Source organism: Meleagris gallopavo, chromosome Z (genome assembly GCF_905368555.1).
Source record: "Meleagris gallopavo chromosome Z, MGAL_WU_HG_1.1, whole genome shotgun sequence".
NCBI lineage: Eukaryota > Metazoa > Chordata > Aves > Galliformes > Phasianidae > Meleagris > Meleagris gallopavo.
In genome coordinates this window covers 31,818,044-31,833,785 of record NC_139435.1, presented here as the reverse complement: position 1 = coordinate 31,833,785, position 15,742 = coordinate 31,818,044, and the positions used below count along the sequence as shown (strand labels likewise).

At 39.1% G+C, this 15,742-nt stretch overlaps 1 protein-coding gene across 2 annotated transcripts in view; it reads left to right on the top strand.

Moving 5' to 3' along the window:
• FREM1 (FRAS1 related extracellular matrix 1) overlaps positions 1-15,742 on the top strand; it is a 76,799-nt gene that overhangs the window by 44,325 nt on the left and 16,732 nt on the right. For both annotated transcript variants that reach the window (XM_085213549.1, XM_085213550.1), the window contains 8 exons: positions 2,731-2,872; positions 5,126-5,321; positions 6,063-6,327; positions 10,808-11,222; positions 11,888-12,089; positions 12,610-12,754; positions 14,210-14,339; positions 15,571-15,643. In XM_085213549.1, coding sequence (XP_085069675.1) covers positions 2,731-2,872; positions 5,126-5,321; positions 6,063-6,327; positions 10,808-11,222; positions 11,888-12,089; positions 12,610-12,754; positions 14,210-14,339; positions 15,571-15,643 — 1,568 coding nt within the window. The remainder of the gene's footprint in view (positions 1-2,730; positions 2,873-5,125; positions 5,322-6,062; positions 6,328-10,807; positions 11,223-11,887; positions 12,090-12,609; positions 12,755-14,209; positions 14,340-15,570; positions 15,644-15,742) is intronic.

Below are 15,742 nucleotides of genomic sequence, written 5' to 3'. Positions count from 1 at the left end.
TTATTTTCTACTAAAAATACTCTATTTCTCAGCCATAATTCAACTTCTGAAGAGGTATACATTAACTTCCTTTACTGTCCAAAACTAGAATTCATAAATGAATTAGATCTGGTCAGAAATCTCCTGGCAGACATTTTTTAGATAAACAGCTGGCTGTGAGTGATTTGAACCTCCTGGACATTACAGCAGGGAACTTGTCCCTTGGGATCCTCATTTTTCAGCCACCGAGTATTGTCAGGGGCTCCATCCCCCTGGCTGCTTTCCATCCTTAGGCAGGCAGATGGAGAGCTGGGGGCCTGAAAGCTTTGGGGATATGGCTCCAAAGCCTACATTTTAGAAATGACTCACAGCCTGTCAAGCAGGCTGCCATTAAAATAGGAATTCTGATCCCTCAGGATGTTTAGCTACAGAATAGCATACTTTTGGCTTATCTTCAAACCAGACCTACATTTACTATTCTAGAGAATTCTGAATGTTTTGTTTACAATGTAGATCTTCCTTCAATAACAAATGTTAGTTTTCTAGTCAGGATTATCAAGGGGCACATAGGGATAACAAGGGGGAAAGTCAATTTTGAATTAGAATAGAGGATATAGTTTATGTAGTCATATCAGATTCTGATAATCAATGATTAAATGCCATGCTAGTTTGTCCTTTGCTTGTTAAAGGTTAGTTTGTTGTTTTTCATCATTTTTCTCTGAAGAAATATGATAGAGAGCAGGAAGCTGAGGTTTTATCTTTGCCCAGCTGGATCCAGAAACCATTGCTTCTTTGGCTGGGAATGCTAATTTGCCACTTCTGTTGTGAACAGTAGCATACACTGAGCCATTTTCTTGCCAAACAGCTTTTTCATTGTATGCTCTTAATGCTTCTTACCTGTTAGACTTCCACTGTGATGCTTCTTAGCTGTTAACTCTTCCACTGTGATATGGTATAATGCCAGCAGTTACGTAATAGTACTCTAACATGTCCAACTTGACAAAGAAGTAGTTTAACCATCAACTGTCCATCTTTGCTGTGGGGTAGGAGCTCCCTTATGCTGTCACTGCAGTGTGTTACAGGTGGACATATGAGAATACCCTTTGATCTAATTGTACCTTTTTGCCCCAAGGAGTTTCAGTTCTCATCTCCATTAGCTGTGGTCAACACACTGAAGAATGGCTGGCAAATTGTCCCTATCTACAGTGACTGCCAAAAACTCAATCTGTCACTACTTGGATTGCATCCTTTAGCAAGGAGTGCCCTTGGGGAATGTAAGGCCCTCATGCATTCCCCTTGAAAGTTTAATCTCAAGATCAGATATGTGGGTGCTATAAAGACTTAACTGACTAACTGCTATGCAGAAAAATGCGTTGGAATTAGAATACATTTGGAGAACGTAACTAAATGTGTTTATCTTCTATCATTGTTTGTTTGAGCTTTAACTCCCTAGCTTACACAGTGTCTGGGTCAGATACCTGGTCTTTCAGTTTGCAAAGCCCCGGTGTGATTATCAGTGACATAAGTAAAACTTGGAGTTGCCTGACCTGTCATAATATGACTTGATGTGCCTTGTTACATGCTCCCATTCTGGTTGCTTCTCATTTTGCCAGACATGAACTCTCTATGCCTCATACTCAGTTTGAATATGGAAACATTATGAAAAAAGCTCATTTTTTTCCAAGGACAGTAATTATATTTTCAGATATCAATAAATAATTTTTAGACCTTGTTTGGAAATCTTAGTTGTTACTCTGTCTTGAAGCAAGCCCTTCATATGTAGCAAATGAAATGGCTGTTCCAGGGAGAATGTCTTTGGCAATTTTTGTGAAAATCCACCAGTATTTGGCCTTTGCAATAACATGGCTTGCACCTGCTCAGTTGAGTCTGGTAGAGCCTATCTGCCAAAATACATAAGGAATCTGTCCTTTTCGAACCTGCTCTGTGCCCTCTGTGCAGATTACCTTGAGCAGGTTCCATCCCTGGGGTGTCTGAATATGCTGAGTCCCCTACAAGCTCTATGAAATTTTTCTGTAGAATTATAATGTGATTTGGATGCTACATTACAAAAATATAAGGTATCTAACAGAAAAAATAGTAAAGCAGTATATGCAAAGGCAAAATGAAGGATAGTTGCTAGCTGAAAACTGAAACAGAAGAGACACAGTCAATTTTGCTGAAGCGATCATCTGGACTTATTTTAAACCATGTGGGATTTTCCCTAGAGCTCTCCTAAATTTTGCTTTGGCTAATGATGACCATTTCTTCTGGATCAAGAACACAGAAAAATTCTGCAATGAGGAGCATAGAAAAGTCACTTAGGGCTTTGTTGGGCAGAGTCTATTAAAGATAAAAAAATAGCATTCAACTGAAAAAGAATCTTTGATTTAAGTAACAATGGAGCTAATATTCTATGGTCTGTAGTAGCAGTAGCATGTTAACACAGCCTCTTTGGTTATCTTCCTGTCACTGTGAGAAGGTAAATGGAATAGGACCTGGGGGAAAAGACAGATGTGGTAAATTCCAGAATATTGTAGGTAGCTGCTTTGTTGTTTTTCACCACTGCTAGAAGTAGCTGGTCTATCCTGTTTGGTTCTCTTCTCTATTGAACTGGAGTAGGGACCCTCATTCCATTCTTTCTTCAGTTATTTCTGTCAGCATGTGGCTAATCTGTATTCCCAGAAGAGAAATTATATGTTGCAAAACTTGTATTTCTTTTGTTATGTCATATATAACTTCTAATTTTTGCAGGAAGGATAATATAGAGGTGTGTATGGGTGAAACTCGAATTATTTCTAGTGCTGTTCTGTCAGCTGAAGATAAAGATACCCCTAGAGAGAGAATTTACTACTTATTTGAAAGACTTCCAGAAAATGGCCAGCTTCAAATCAAGGTTAGTCTTTGTACTTCAGTATAAAGTAGGCATGCAAGCAACTCTGTCTTGTTAAGACACAGTGAAGCTTGTCTTCCTATTCTCCAAATCTCTTTCATGTTTTAAAGTAGACTGTTATGGCTAGTTCAACAGTAATTTAAACTAAACAATGCTTTCTCAGAGAATTTTACACTTAAGGCCAGTATCCTCAACAAGAGCAGAGGGAAGATGAAAACTGTAGCAGATCGTTTGAGGTGACAATGAAGAGCATGCTGTAAGAGTCAGCTCAGAGTGATCGAAAGCAAATGACAAAGCAGGGGGCAAAAATTCCTAGGTCAGTAAACGTGACAAGTAAGACAGTACTTCAGAGTTCAGAAAAAATGCAGGAGATATGGCTGAAAGAGGAAGAAATAAATAACGATTTAGAAAAAAAATATGGAGAGAAAGAAGGAAAAAAGGAATAAAATAGAAAATATATAGCAAGTATAGATCGACGTAACATAAGCCACTGTAACAAAAAGAAAAAAAAACACCTCCTTTTAAACGTGTGCATATAATAGAAAATAATTGATTTGCAAGATCTGTGAATAATTGTGGATCTCTGCAAGAATCTGTAGACCCCATGAAAATTTTGACTTATAACAGACTCATATACTAGGACAAAAGGCTGACAGTTTGAATATAGAAGGTACCTGGGCGTACTTGAGCGCTGTGTGCTTGATGTCATAGAAGCATAGAATGGCTTAGGTTGGAAGGGATCCTAGGGATCATCTAGTTTCAACCCCTTGCTGCAGGCAAAGTTTCCACCCACTAGATCAGGTTGCCCAAGTTCTCATCCAGTCAGGCCTTGAACACCTTTAGGGATGGGGCATCCTCAGCTTCTCCACACAGTCTTTTCCAGTGCCTCACTTTCCTCTGAATAAAGAATTTCTTCCTAACATCTAACCTAAATCTGGCCACTTTTAGTTTAAACCATTCCCCCTTGTCCTATCCTATCAGAGTGTATAGTCTGGCTCTCTCCTGTTTATAAATCTCCTTTAAGAAATGGAAGGCCTCAGTGAGGTCTTCCCTGAGCTTTCTCTAGGCTGAACAAGCCCAGCCCTTTTAGTCTTTCTTTATCATCTCTCTGATCATCTTTGGGTCCTCTGTTGGACTCACTCCAACTCCATGTTTTTCTTGTGTTGGGGGCCCTAGCACAAGAAGGCTCAGTAGTCCAGATGAGCTCTCATGAGGGCAGAGCAAAGGGAAAATAATCACCTTCCTCACCCTGCTTACTTCTCCTCTTTTTATGCAGCCCAGGGAATAGTTGGCCTTCTGGGTTGCAAGTACATACTGCTGGTTCATGTCAAGCTTTTTGTTTACCAAAAGCCCAAGTCCTCCACAGGGCTGCTGTCAATGAGTTCTCCTAGTCTGTGACACATATTGGGGATTACTCTGATCCAAGGACAGTACCTTCCACTTGGCTTTGCTGAACATCGTCAGGTTCACATTTGCCCACTTCTCAAGCTTGTCCAGACTTATTTGGATGCCATCATTTTCTTCAATTGTATCAACTGCACCACCCAGCTTGTTGTTATTTGCAAACTTGCTGAGGGTGCACTTGATTCCACCGTCTATGTGGGATGGGGGAGAAAATTGAAAACAAACAAACAAACAAAAAATAAGGTAGAACTCATCAGTTGAGATTAAAAACTATTTACTAAGACAGGAAAGGAAGAGGAAAAATTGATAGCAATGATAATTGTGTGTGTATATATATAAAAGTACATGTTCTGATACTTCCCTGAGCACAAGTGATACTCAAGAAATGACTCATCAGCTGTCAACCAATCCCCATCTAGTTCCCAAGCAGCGGATTCCCACCTGGCCAACTCCACACTATTTTTCATGATATGGTTTGGGAGAGAAATAGGAGCAGCTTTGTCTAATTAAGAAATAGAAATCATAAGCTGGATCAGCAAACTAATTTTCATCTTGTTGATGTCTGTGTATAGAAATGTACTTACCTGAGTAAAAGTGACTGAAATTCCATTTACCTGCTTTTACATATGATAGCTATATTTTCTCCAGCATTCTTATGGATCGTTGGGAACAACTGCAGCTATCTACCACCCTTCAAAACACAAAATATTCTGTGTGCAAAGACTCTAAAGCTTAGGAAGACAGCCAGGAAGCTGTCACTATCAGCTGTCATAGCTGCTAATAACCAGAATTAACTGTGGAGGATGCAAAGGAGACTGCATCTGTTTACTGAAGGATGTTCTATCTTTCTAGGTAGGCAGAGACTGGGTGACTCTCCAAACCGGAATGAAGTGCACTCAGGAAGAACTGGATATGAACCTTGTGAGATACGTCCACACAGGAGCTATAGGGTCCAAGAACCAAGACTTGTTCACATTTTATCTGTGGGATGGGTACAACAGATCCCCAGCTGTAGACTTCTACATAAATATCAAGAACTTGGAAAAGGGTAAAGATTTGCCTGATTGTGTTTCACAGTACCTGTTTCTGAAAAAATGTCCTGATACATGCCCTGATACATCCCCAAGCATTATGCAGGCCCTTGGCAAGTCTTCCTGCAGACCCCAAAGTCTATCTGCTCAGATTTCACTGCTAGCCAGAGTCCTGATGTTCCAGCTGCTGCAGAAGTGATTTTGAGATCTGAAAAGGCACTGCCTAGAGCAGTGCATTGCACCTTCCAGGAATCCCAGCTGATGTTCAAACAGAGTAGAAAATATTCTTCTGAAACTAGCTTTATGTGAGTAAACTGCAGTGCAGAAGAATGGTAAGAGTGTAATAAGGTAAGCAAAACACTGTTCAAAACTGTCCCTGCCTTCCAGGATTATGCTATGGTCTTACAGTCACCATTCATGGGATAACTCTTAGAGCACTAAATTAAGTGAGTTTGGAACTGAGATTGGAACAGATGTCCAGGGATGTTGTGCTGCTTCCACTCTTGCCAGTTTTCAGGCCCCAGTGGAATTAAGCCCTGTGCAGCCTGGAAATTGCTGGTGGTGTGGCTGACTCTACTCTGAGCAGAAGATAGCTAGTTTAGAGATATCCCAAAGTCCCTCCCAGTGTGAAATTCCCTAGAATCCTATGATTCTATAATTTTTCTCCTAGTGAGGGACTGTCTATAGCTAAATGATACGTATGAGATCAGCTTTCACTTCAGTACCACTATTTTAGTGTTGTTTTGTTTATCCTGCAGGAGACATTGCTGTTTTCATAAAACCTCTCAAAGTACCAAAAGGGGATCGAGGCTACATTACAACTGATGTCCTCCTTTCACTGGATGGTACTGACAAGCCTGAAGAGCTTCTCTATGTGATAACATCCCCACCTCAGTATGGACGAATAGAGTATGTTAGCTATCCTGACATCCCCATAACGAGCTTCAGTCAAATGGATGTTGCAAGTCAGATAGTCTGCTATGTTCACAGCACCAAGGCACATTCAAGGCAAGATGCATTCAGGTAAGACACTAAAAAAACCTCTCCACGTACCCTTCTCCTACGTGTTGTTGGGTATCTGCTGATAAAATATATATAAATAGGAAGAGGGAGCTCTGAGGGAATTCTCAACATTCATGTGACAAAGATATTTTCACTGTAATACATGTAGTTTTGACTGCCTTAGTAATAAATACACTTTCTAATTGATGCTGAAATAGTAGCTAGAGCCACATTTACTAACCTATACTGGTTTAAATATTACTCTAACACCCAAACATACACAGATGTTAACATTTAAGTGGGTGAGATGGACTTAGAATATCCTCAGTAGAATTTTTCTTTGATTCCTTCATATGTCTGACTTTTCCATCCAGCTCTTAGCCAACTGGTTGCCTGCCTTTTCATGTATGTCTATTGTGTTGTAGGCTTTTTGAATGCATAAGTGGTTTTTCAACACACCGAAAACGAGTCTACTTATCTGTTCTGATATAACAGTAGTTCAGAAATTCATGCAGACAGCCAGCTTTTTTTGAGCAAACCTGGCTACATATAGGCCACATTCAGCTGTCTAGTGATATTTAAGTTTACTTTCACCTGATTCTGAATTTTTCTCTTAGACTAGCTTAAATTAAGCTCCATCTCAACATGAATATTTTCTAATTTTATAAAATAAACCTCCATTAGCTAGAGAATGGAATAATGTAGTGAGTTATTTCTAGGTAATGACTGTAGAGGTGTCTTTAGAAGAGAGCAAATTCAGAAAAAAAAAAAATAGCTCAGAAGTAAATAAAATTTTTTGGAAGGAAGAATGCTAACTCCTTGTAACATTCGGAATTTTGCCTAAAATGAGCCCTTGACAGGAAAAGAACTTCCTGTAAAATTCAAGATTTCCATGTGAAAAGTTAATTGTTTTTCATTTACAATTATGAAAAATGAAATGTTTAGCTCCTAGCAGTTGCAACTCAGAACTATTCACACACTTCTAAGAGTGTGAAAAGATTCCTGACTTGAAATAAATTTTCCATGATGCACATTGAAGCTGCGAGGATGTATTTCATCAACTGTTTTTTTCCATGCAAGCCAAGAAAGTGGGGCATGAAAATATCAAATAAACCTGTTTATTTTGGGACTCTCCTCAGTTGAAAAACTTAAAACTATCCCTTCTATTAAATTTAATGTGATGGAAATTCTGGTTTTGAATTTACTCTAATTCTGAGATTTGTCTGATCCACTTATAATAGAAAAACGGGAAGGAATATTCTTTGGCTGTATGGAAACTTAGCAATACAGTTGTGAAACACTATGACCAAAACTAGAATTACCTTAGACAATGAAAGCACTAGGATAGGTAGTGTACAAGTGGCTTAAATCAGTAAGACTTGTGAACCAGGCTAACAAAAGTAGACCAATAATTCTACGAAAACTGTGCTTATAGACAAGGCCAATGTCCTTTGTTTAGGCCAACAGCTTGGAACAAAATTAGAAAGTCAGCCTTATTAAAAGTAAGACTGTGATTCTTTAATAAATATTTTCAATAATATTTTAATCACAATACTTGATGTTTCTTGATGTTAACATTTGGCCAAGAATTTGGTTTTGTATAGACATAAATATTTTGTGGCACAATACTATTACTATTTAAACAAGGAATGGTTATGTTAATTATATGGGTAATTATGGGGAATGGGTGGGTAGGAGGCTGGGAAATGATCTGATCAGATTTTTACCTTCCATTGAAGTACTTTCTTTGGTCATAAATTTGTGTGTATTGTTTGGTGCTGCTGGCCTGGAAGAAAGATTTGGCAGTGCTTGTTTGGACAGATGACTTCAAGTGATTAGCAACCTGACATCAGATGCTGGCAGCAGGATGCTAAAAGTACATGCTAATGTCCTCCATTTTGACACGCTGGCTCAATTTTGTAATGAGCTGGCACTATTTATGATTCCATTTTTATCTTTTAAATGCCATGACAGATGGTAGGTTCTACAGCCAACTCTATTGCCATCGAACTGCAGAAAGCATGAAATATTGGTAATGGTGAAATCAAACCACGCAACATGTCCTCCAAACTGTGCCTGAGAGTTGTCCCCTAAATTTCATCAGAGTGAGGAGAATATTGGCTGCTCTCCACTCCCAAGGGGAAAATGAAGCAGCCATAAACCAGAAATAAACAAAGCCTCCGAACCCCCAAGGTACAGGAGAAAAAGGACTTCTTGGGCACAGACAGCTTGATTTCACATCACCTGTGAAATCAAATGGCATACAACATTTGCATTGTAATGTTCAGCCTGATGTATGTAATCAAAAGGTTTGCTCCTGCCTGGTATTCTGTAGAAGATTCTGGATGAATCTTCTTTTCACAAACTGAATTATCCTAAGTCTTTCACTTACATATGGTTTGAGATATCATCCAAACATTTTACAGCTGTCAAAGGAGGTGGAGGAAACTCACTTCAGCTGCCATCTCCTAGATTTTTTGAGATGCAGATAAGTTCTTGACAGAACGTGTTTTGCCTTTTTTTTTTTTCCCCTTAGCATACTATTTATCATCACTATTCTAGTTCTGTGTTTGATTTTAGCTACATTACTAATAGCACAATGCTTTTAGCACTGGCACAATAGCATTAGGTCAGTGCAGACAGATGTCTTTAGGTTCCCAGCTGGGAATACCATCCTCAGTAAACATATTTCTAACTGTTATATTGTCCCTGTTATGCCTGTGCTCATTCCCATCTGCTTCATGGCATATTGCCTGCTTACAAGTTGATCAAGCCCTAATCATCCAGCATTGGTGAAGGTAGTGAGGAGTTTTAGATGGACAGCCTGTGTGATGCAGTAAGCTGCTCCCTGACCTACTGAAGGTGACGTATTCAAATCATACAACAGCAGACCAGGTTCTGACTCTATTTCTTTTAATACTTCTCCAGTGTCTATAGGCAAGAGAGTAAGAGGAGAGAAATAAACTAAATGTCAACCCATCCTCATTCCACTGCAATATGAAAGTGTGATAGATGGAGAGCAGCTAACTAGGTTGGCCCACATCTATTCTGAGACATGCACTGATACTATCCCAAACAAGATCAACAGTGGAAGTGTGGATATATGTGCCTTCAAAAGACTGTGCACCGGTGAATAGGAAAAATGAAAGGAAAAGAAGAAATTAGAGGATGAAGAATATGAACATTTTCTTTGCAAAGCAAAGAAAAACTGGCTCAGACAGAACAAATGTGGCTTAAAACCACTCCCCAATAAGCTTTTCTATGCACTACGCACAACCACAGAAAGCTTGGTAGAAAGAAAGATAAGCCTTACGTACTATGTGATGATGTGACATAAGAGATCGTGAAACATTTCCAAGGCAATTTTTATTTTCATATACCCTCACTGGATTTTGTTACAAGCATGTGCAGTGTTATTTCCTTCAGAAAAAAATACTTAAGTAGTGATCCTGGCAGTGAAACTTAGATCGATTTTCCCTTTATTTTTATCCACAACAAAATTTGATAAATGTCTGCAGAGCATGCTGTCACTTGTATGACAAAAAACCATATCCAGCTGGTAGATTTCCAACATATTTTCTCTCCAGGCGTGGATAGTTTTATCTTTTTCTAGTTTAGGCAAGGAAAAGTACCAGTAAAGTCTAATCATGTCTTTAGTTTATCTGGAGCTACTACTGCTTGGAGGAGAATTATATAAAACTATGCTGCTGTTAATACATTTTAATACATTGCCAGCATGGCAATAACTCTGCAGATCTGACTGCGTGGTATGGACAGCTACATTTTAAAAATTAATCTAGCTACTTGACAGTTCTGCCCAATATATTCCACACAATCTTAATTTCAGTGAAATTTCACTTAAGTTTTGTAAAGAAATGTTAGTCCTTCTGAATATGCAGAAATTCATAAGTATAATCAGTGCTTAAACCACTATGAGAACCAAGATAAGAATGGATTTCTATGTTTCTTTTCCAATTTTTCTTCTTTTTAAGGTAGTTTGGGATTACTGGGTATGACAAGCATGCAGCAGTGAATAGAACAAACCCATTGTCCAGGTAGATTATGTACTTCACACATCTCTTTCTGTGAGCTGTAGATAAAGCTAGCACTTTCACTGAAGATACATAAGGATATGTATAAAATGTGCATCTATGTCCTCAGCCAGCCCATCATTTCAGATCTGCTCCATTTGTATCTGAGCTAGAAGATTAGAGGACTTCGAAGACTGACGGTGTATCCTCAAAGCCATTCCTCTGGCATCGCATCAGATTTCTGCAGATGCAGTGTAAATATTTCTGTATACCTGCCCATCTGTTCTCATGCTTTTAAGTTATACATCTATTCCATGGTCTGAGTTTGAGCTCAAATCAGCTCTAGTTCTCATGTGATTTGCAGTATCACCGCAGGCAAGCCCTGTAATAAAGGTGTGCATTATCATTTTATTTCAGTACTTGGTGAATCAAGAACACATGCTGAAGACTACCTTGCCTCTCTTTGCCAGATTCATCATCAGCAATGGATTGAAGACTAAATATGGAACATTCATAATCTCCCTGGAGGCAGTTGACCAAACTTTGCCTACACTATCTAGGAACATGGGGTTAAGATTAATGGAAGGCAATATGGTACTCCTTTCTCCTGATGTCCTGCAGCTTACAGACTCTGACACTGCCACAGAAAACCTTACCTTCCTCTTGGCTCAGCTCCCCCAGTACGGTCATCTCTATTACCGAGGGGCTGTACTACAGCAATACAATTTCACCCAACGTGATGTGGACAATATGGATGTTGCATACAAGCACCGAGGTGGGGATTCCAAGATTGACAGATTTACATTTGTTGCAACAGATAGGACTAATCAAGGCTTCATCGTGAATGGGAGGGTGCAGATCGAGCCAGTGGCATTCACCATTCAGGCAAGTGTGACCACAGGCTTAATTAAAAGAGATATATAGATAAGGTAGAAAATGCAATGCTTTTGACTAAGCTTAGAATTGCTTTTTGCTGAAGTCTTTGAATTAATAGTGATATATTTAAGCTAAAATTCTTTCTTTTTGTGTTCAGTGAATCAATAACGTGGAGAACTAAAGAATTACTACATTACATTACTCAGAAAAATATATAACTATGCTTATGTAAGTGCAAAGAAAGGGATTATATTTAAGAAAAGAAAGACATCCTGCTTAAATTTGCTATAATATTCTATATCAAAATTTCAATAATAAGCTGAGTCTAACTATGGTAACAAATAAACTGATGGAACTTAAACTTGCTATGAGGAAAATGGAGAAGGACTATGGGGAATGTGGGAGACAAGACAGAGGTACACGGTATTTGTGTTTATCTCCCAAGTGTGTTCTGTTTCTCATTGCATGAAACAATTTGCTGTCCAAACTGAGCCTGGAAACCTCTCGTGGGAACTTAATACTTAACTGTATATCAGATTTCTACTGGAATAGACTGCTTGTCAAAGTGACTACTGCTCTCCTAAGTGAGCTATTGTGCTTTTAGCAGAAGTAGTACAGACAGAGAATGTTCTGATACTGTAAATTGAGTATATATTTGTCTAATTTTGATTTAGGTAGATCATTTGGACAAAACGGCACCAAGAATCATTCATCTCCGTTGCTTATCTGATGTGGAAATGCTGAAGAATGGCAGTTATGGGATCTACATTACTTCCAGGTCCCTGAAGGCAACTGACCCCAGTACAGAGGATGACAAAATATTTTTTAAAATCTTACGAGGTCCTCGTTATGGCTACCTGGAAAATATAACAACAGGTACTGTGTTCTGTAATTTTTGTCCTTTGAGACATACCAGACCAGATTTCAAAAGTGATCCTGTTAATGCTTGCTTGATACAGAAAATCAAAATTTCTTGGCAAATGTTGGACTAGTTTTGAATGCAACAGAAAAGCTTTTGAACTAAGACTTGAGTCTCATGTTCATCATTAATACCTACAGAGTTCCAGAAGACTGTTAGTAGCTGCAACTGAGAATCTTCTTGTGGGTAAGGAAACCTGAAAGATCGTTGCAGGGAGTAGTAAAGCTAGGTGTACTCTGAACTTTATGAAAAAGAAATAGGTGAACTAGGTCACTTGATAAACAGAGGAACTAATTGGCTGGGGCTTATAACGAACTGCGATGTTACTGTATAGCCGTATAAGCAGATTATGGGAAGTTCAAAGTCTCTTAAAAGTGTTTTTCAATTCAAAAAGTTGAAAACAGATGATGCAAATGAGCTAAGTGGTTCTTGCCTAATGGGCTTTTGGCTTATCTTAATTTTTCTTTTCTTTCTCAGGTGGACTTATCCATGAAGGCTTTAGCCAAAAGGATTTAAATAGCAAAATTATATTTTATGTCATCAATCCATTGTGGGAAGTGCATTCAGACAACTTGGAGTTTCAGGTCACAGATACCAATGGAAGTTCAGCGATTCCCCAAATGTAACTTTGATCTTCAGTTTTGAGGACTGCAGTGTAGCAAATACACCACTGCTGAGGGTTCTGAGATGGCTTGTGGCTTAGAACAAATGATTTTGTGCCTCCTTGAAACTGAGCAAAAGTGAACCTAGATATGATTTTAAGGACTTAAACTACCATTTCTTTTTTTAAAGAATACAGAAATCTATTCCCCTCATGGTGGCAAAGTAAAAAATGTTATTTTGACCAGAGCACATTTAGAGTCTCGGAGAATCATATAATGGAGTTTACTGTAAGTGAGTTAGACCCACAGCATTTGGAGATATAAGACAGTAGCTTAGGGACAGGTCTGCTGCTTCACGAGCCTGATTTTGCAGCTGTAAGTCACTCTTTCTCCTGTGCTGACAGCAGGTTGATTCTCAAAGGTCTAAGATCATGATGGTGGGATACTTACGCCAGCAGTAAAAGCTAATAGAATCATGCTTTTCAAAAGAGCTCTGAGAAAAGGTGGAGGGAGTATATTAATCTCTTTGTCATGTAATTCTGAAATTTCAACTAAGCATGCTATCAAAATTTCCTTCTGACACGTGATAAGCTTAATATACAAAAATTGCAGAGCACTTAATGCTAAAGACTAAAAATGGGATGAAGCTCTTCTGAGGAGACAGTGTTTCTTTTATTTCTACATGTAGGATTGAATGTTCAATCAATTTATTTAATCTGAAGTAGTTGAGAAAAAGAACCAGTGTTATTTAAGAAGGAAGAAGCAGAAAGCTGGCTTCAAGCTGCAAGCTGCTCTGCAGAGTGCTTGCTTGAGTGACAGAGAGGATGCAGACTGAACAGCGGGAGACAGTGTTTCCGCAGTTACACACTGTGCCAAGAGATGTCCCTATATACAAACACATCTGAACAAAGCTAACCGGAGCACTCCCTGGCTGCCCTGTGCTTGCTTACAAAAGCACTGATACTAAATGCATTATTAAAATGCAGCCTTATTCGTGGGAAATTATGGGTTCTTGAATATAAGTAGCAGCGCTTACTGTACATATATATATATATATATACTAGGAAGAGAGAAAAAATCCACTATTCCTGTGGGAAATAGGATTTTCAGAGAACTAGAACTTCTATGTAAAGTGTGCTGGATTTCAGAACAAAGAGAAATTTGGCTTTTAAGGGCAAAAAGTTTTGATTATTCTAAACTTCTAAGAGATTTAAACTTAATTCTTAAACTTGCTACAGAACCTCTTTTGTTTGCTTTGAGTAGACAAGGGATCAACTGGGGAATTTATTTACTGCTTCTCACTTTCTAATCTGTCAAGTCACACACAAGTACATTTACCAGGAGGCAAAGACTTAATATGTGTATTGGCTAGTCCGACAGTCAAGAGGCCACCTTACAAACCCTTCAGGCAGCAGGGGTGGGGCAGCAGGGCTGATTGCTTTGTTCTACATGTTTTTTTTCTCCTCTGCTTGCAGGCTGGAGCTACGGTGGTCTCGCATTGAAATGCAGCAGACTGAATATGAAGTGTGTGAGAACATGGGGACGGTGTCTCTGAAAATCACCAGGGCAGGACACTCTACTGACTCTGCCTTTATCGTGGTGAAGGTAAAGATGAAACAACACGTTTTTAACTGGAAACTGAATAACAGGCAGTGGAGCCCATTAATTTCTTCTTTGGAGTGAGAGGTATTTCATTAATTAGTAAAAAGGCCATGCAATTTAATCCAGACTTACTGTACAGACAACTGAAAACTTTCTGCCAGAATAGTTTTAAGAAGAAATGCCGGTAAGCCCAAGCTGGAATGTTTTGGAGTAATATTGTAGTTTTGATGAGCTTCTGTGACAGAGCAAGTGGGCTCTCGTGCTGTGCCCAGGCTGCGTTTCCATGACCTGCTGTTTGGGTTTACAGGCTCTGGGCAATCCCTGACTGGGGGACCTAGGATCTCTTCCCCTGCACAGGCTGAGGAGCCCAGCAGCTATTGCAGCTTCAGTGTCACAGTAAACCAGTCTCCATCTCCTCATAACTCTCTGCCCAAGGAACTCCCATGCCTTCAGTAACAGGCTATGTTGTATGTCAGAAGAAATAAATTGAAAGCTGCATATTTTTATTTTTGTAAAATAGGGTTTGTGCAATTTGACATCGCAAGTTTTATTTTTCCTCCTAGAATGGAAGTCCCAAGATTTTCTAGCAGTCCTTGCTAGCAAAATATTAACCCTTACAGTTATGATGTAGCCCTAATTGGAAATGTAGTTCTGTCCTTTTTCCCTCAGAAGTCAGTGAGAGTTATGCTATGACTTCAGCAGGAGTCATTCTGCCTTATTCTTCACAGACTCCAGCAAATTCAAAGGCACTGGTGTCCCTGAACATGTATACTTTCTCACATATCCCAAAGAATCTGTTGAGCTGGCAGGCAGATCTCTTTGCAAACTCTTCTTCCAAGGCCTCTCAAAGGGCAGAATGGGCAAGCACATCCTGGCTGATGCTGCCCTTCCAGGAAGCCATTATGTGCCCTTCCCAGAGTTGGGTTCCCAGGACTGGTGATCAGCAGCATGATTTGATGCTGTCCAGCTGCAATCTGATACAAGATTTTAAGATAAGCAATTTTTTTTTTTTTTTTTTTGATGGTAAGTTTTAAATCATAAGCAAGGATAAAATGACAGTTGCGTATCACAAGGTTATCCTGTAAGCCTTCATCTTGTTTTTCAGCCTAAGCATAGGTACAGCTTGGCATGTCTCACTGGGACCCCATGAAGAGAAACCTTCAGCACAGAGCAGAATGCACTGGTTTGGTGATATAGGTCACAGCTTGCCCTGTACTGCTTAATTTCTTTGCAGGTCAATGAAATATCTGCTGTGCTGGGAAAGGACTTTGCAGTGACTACCTCCAAACTTATTCAGTTTGATCCAGGTATGAACAAAAGCACTGACTCATTCTAAAATGAATTCCCTGATTTTGGAAGTGTAAACTCTCATTTTGGAGAGTGAAACCTGTTCTGTGTTCATAGAC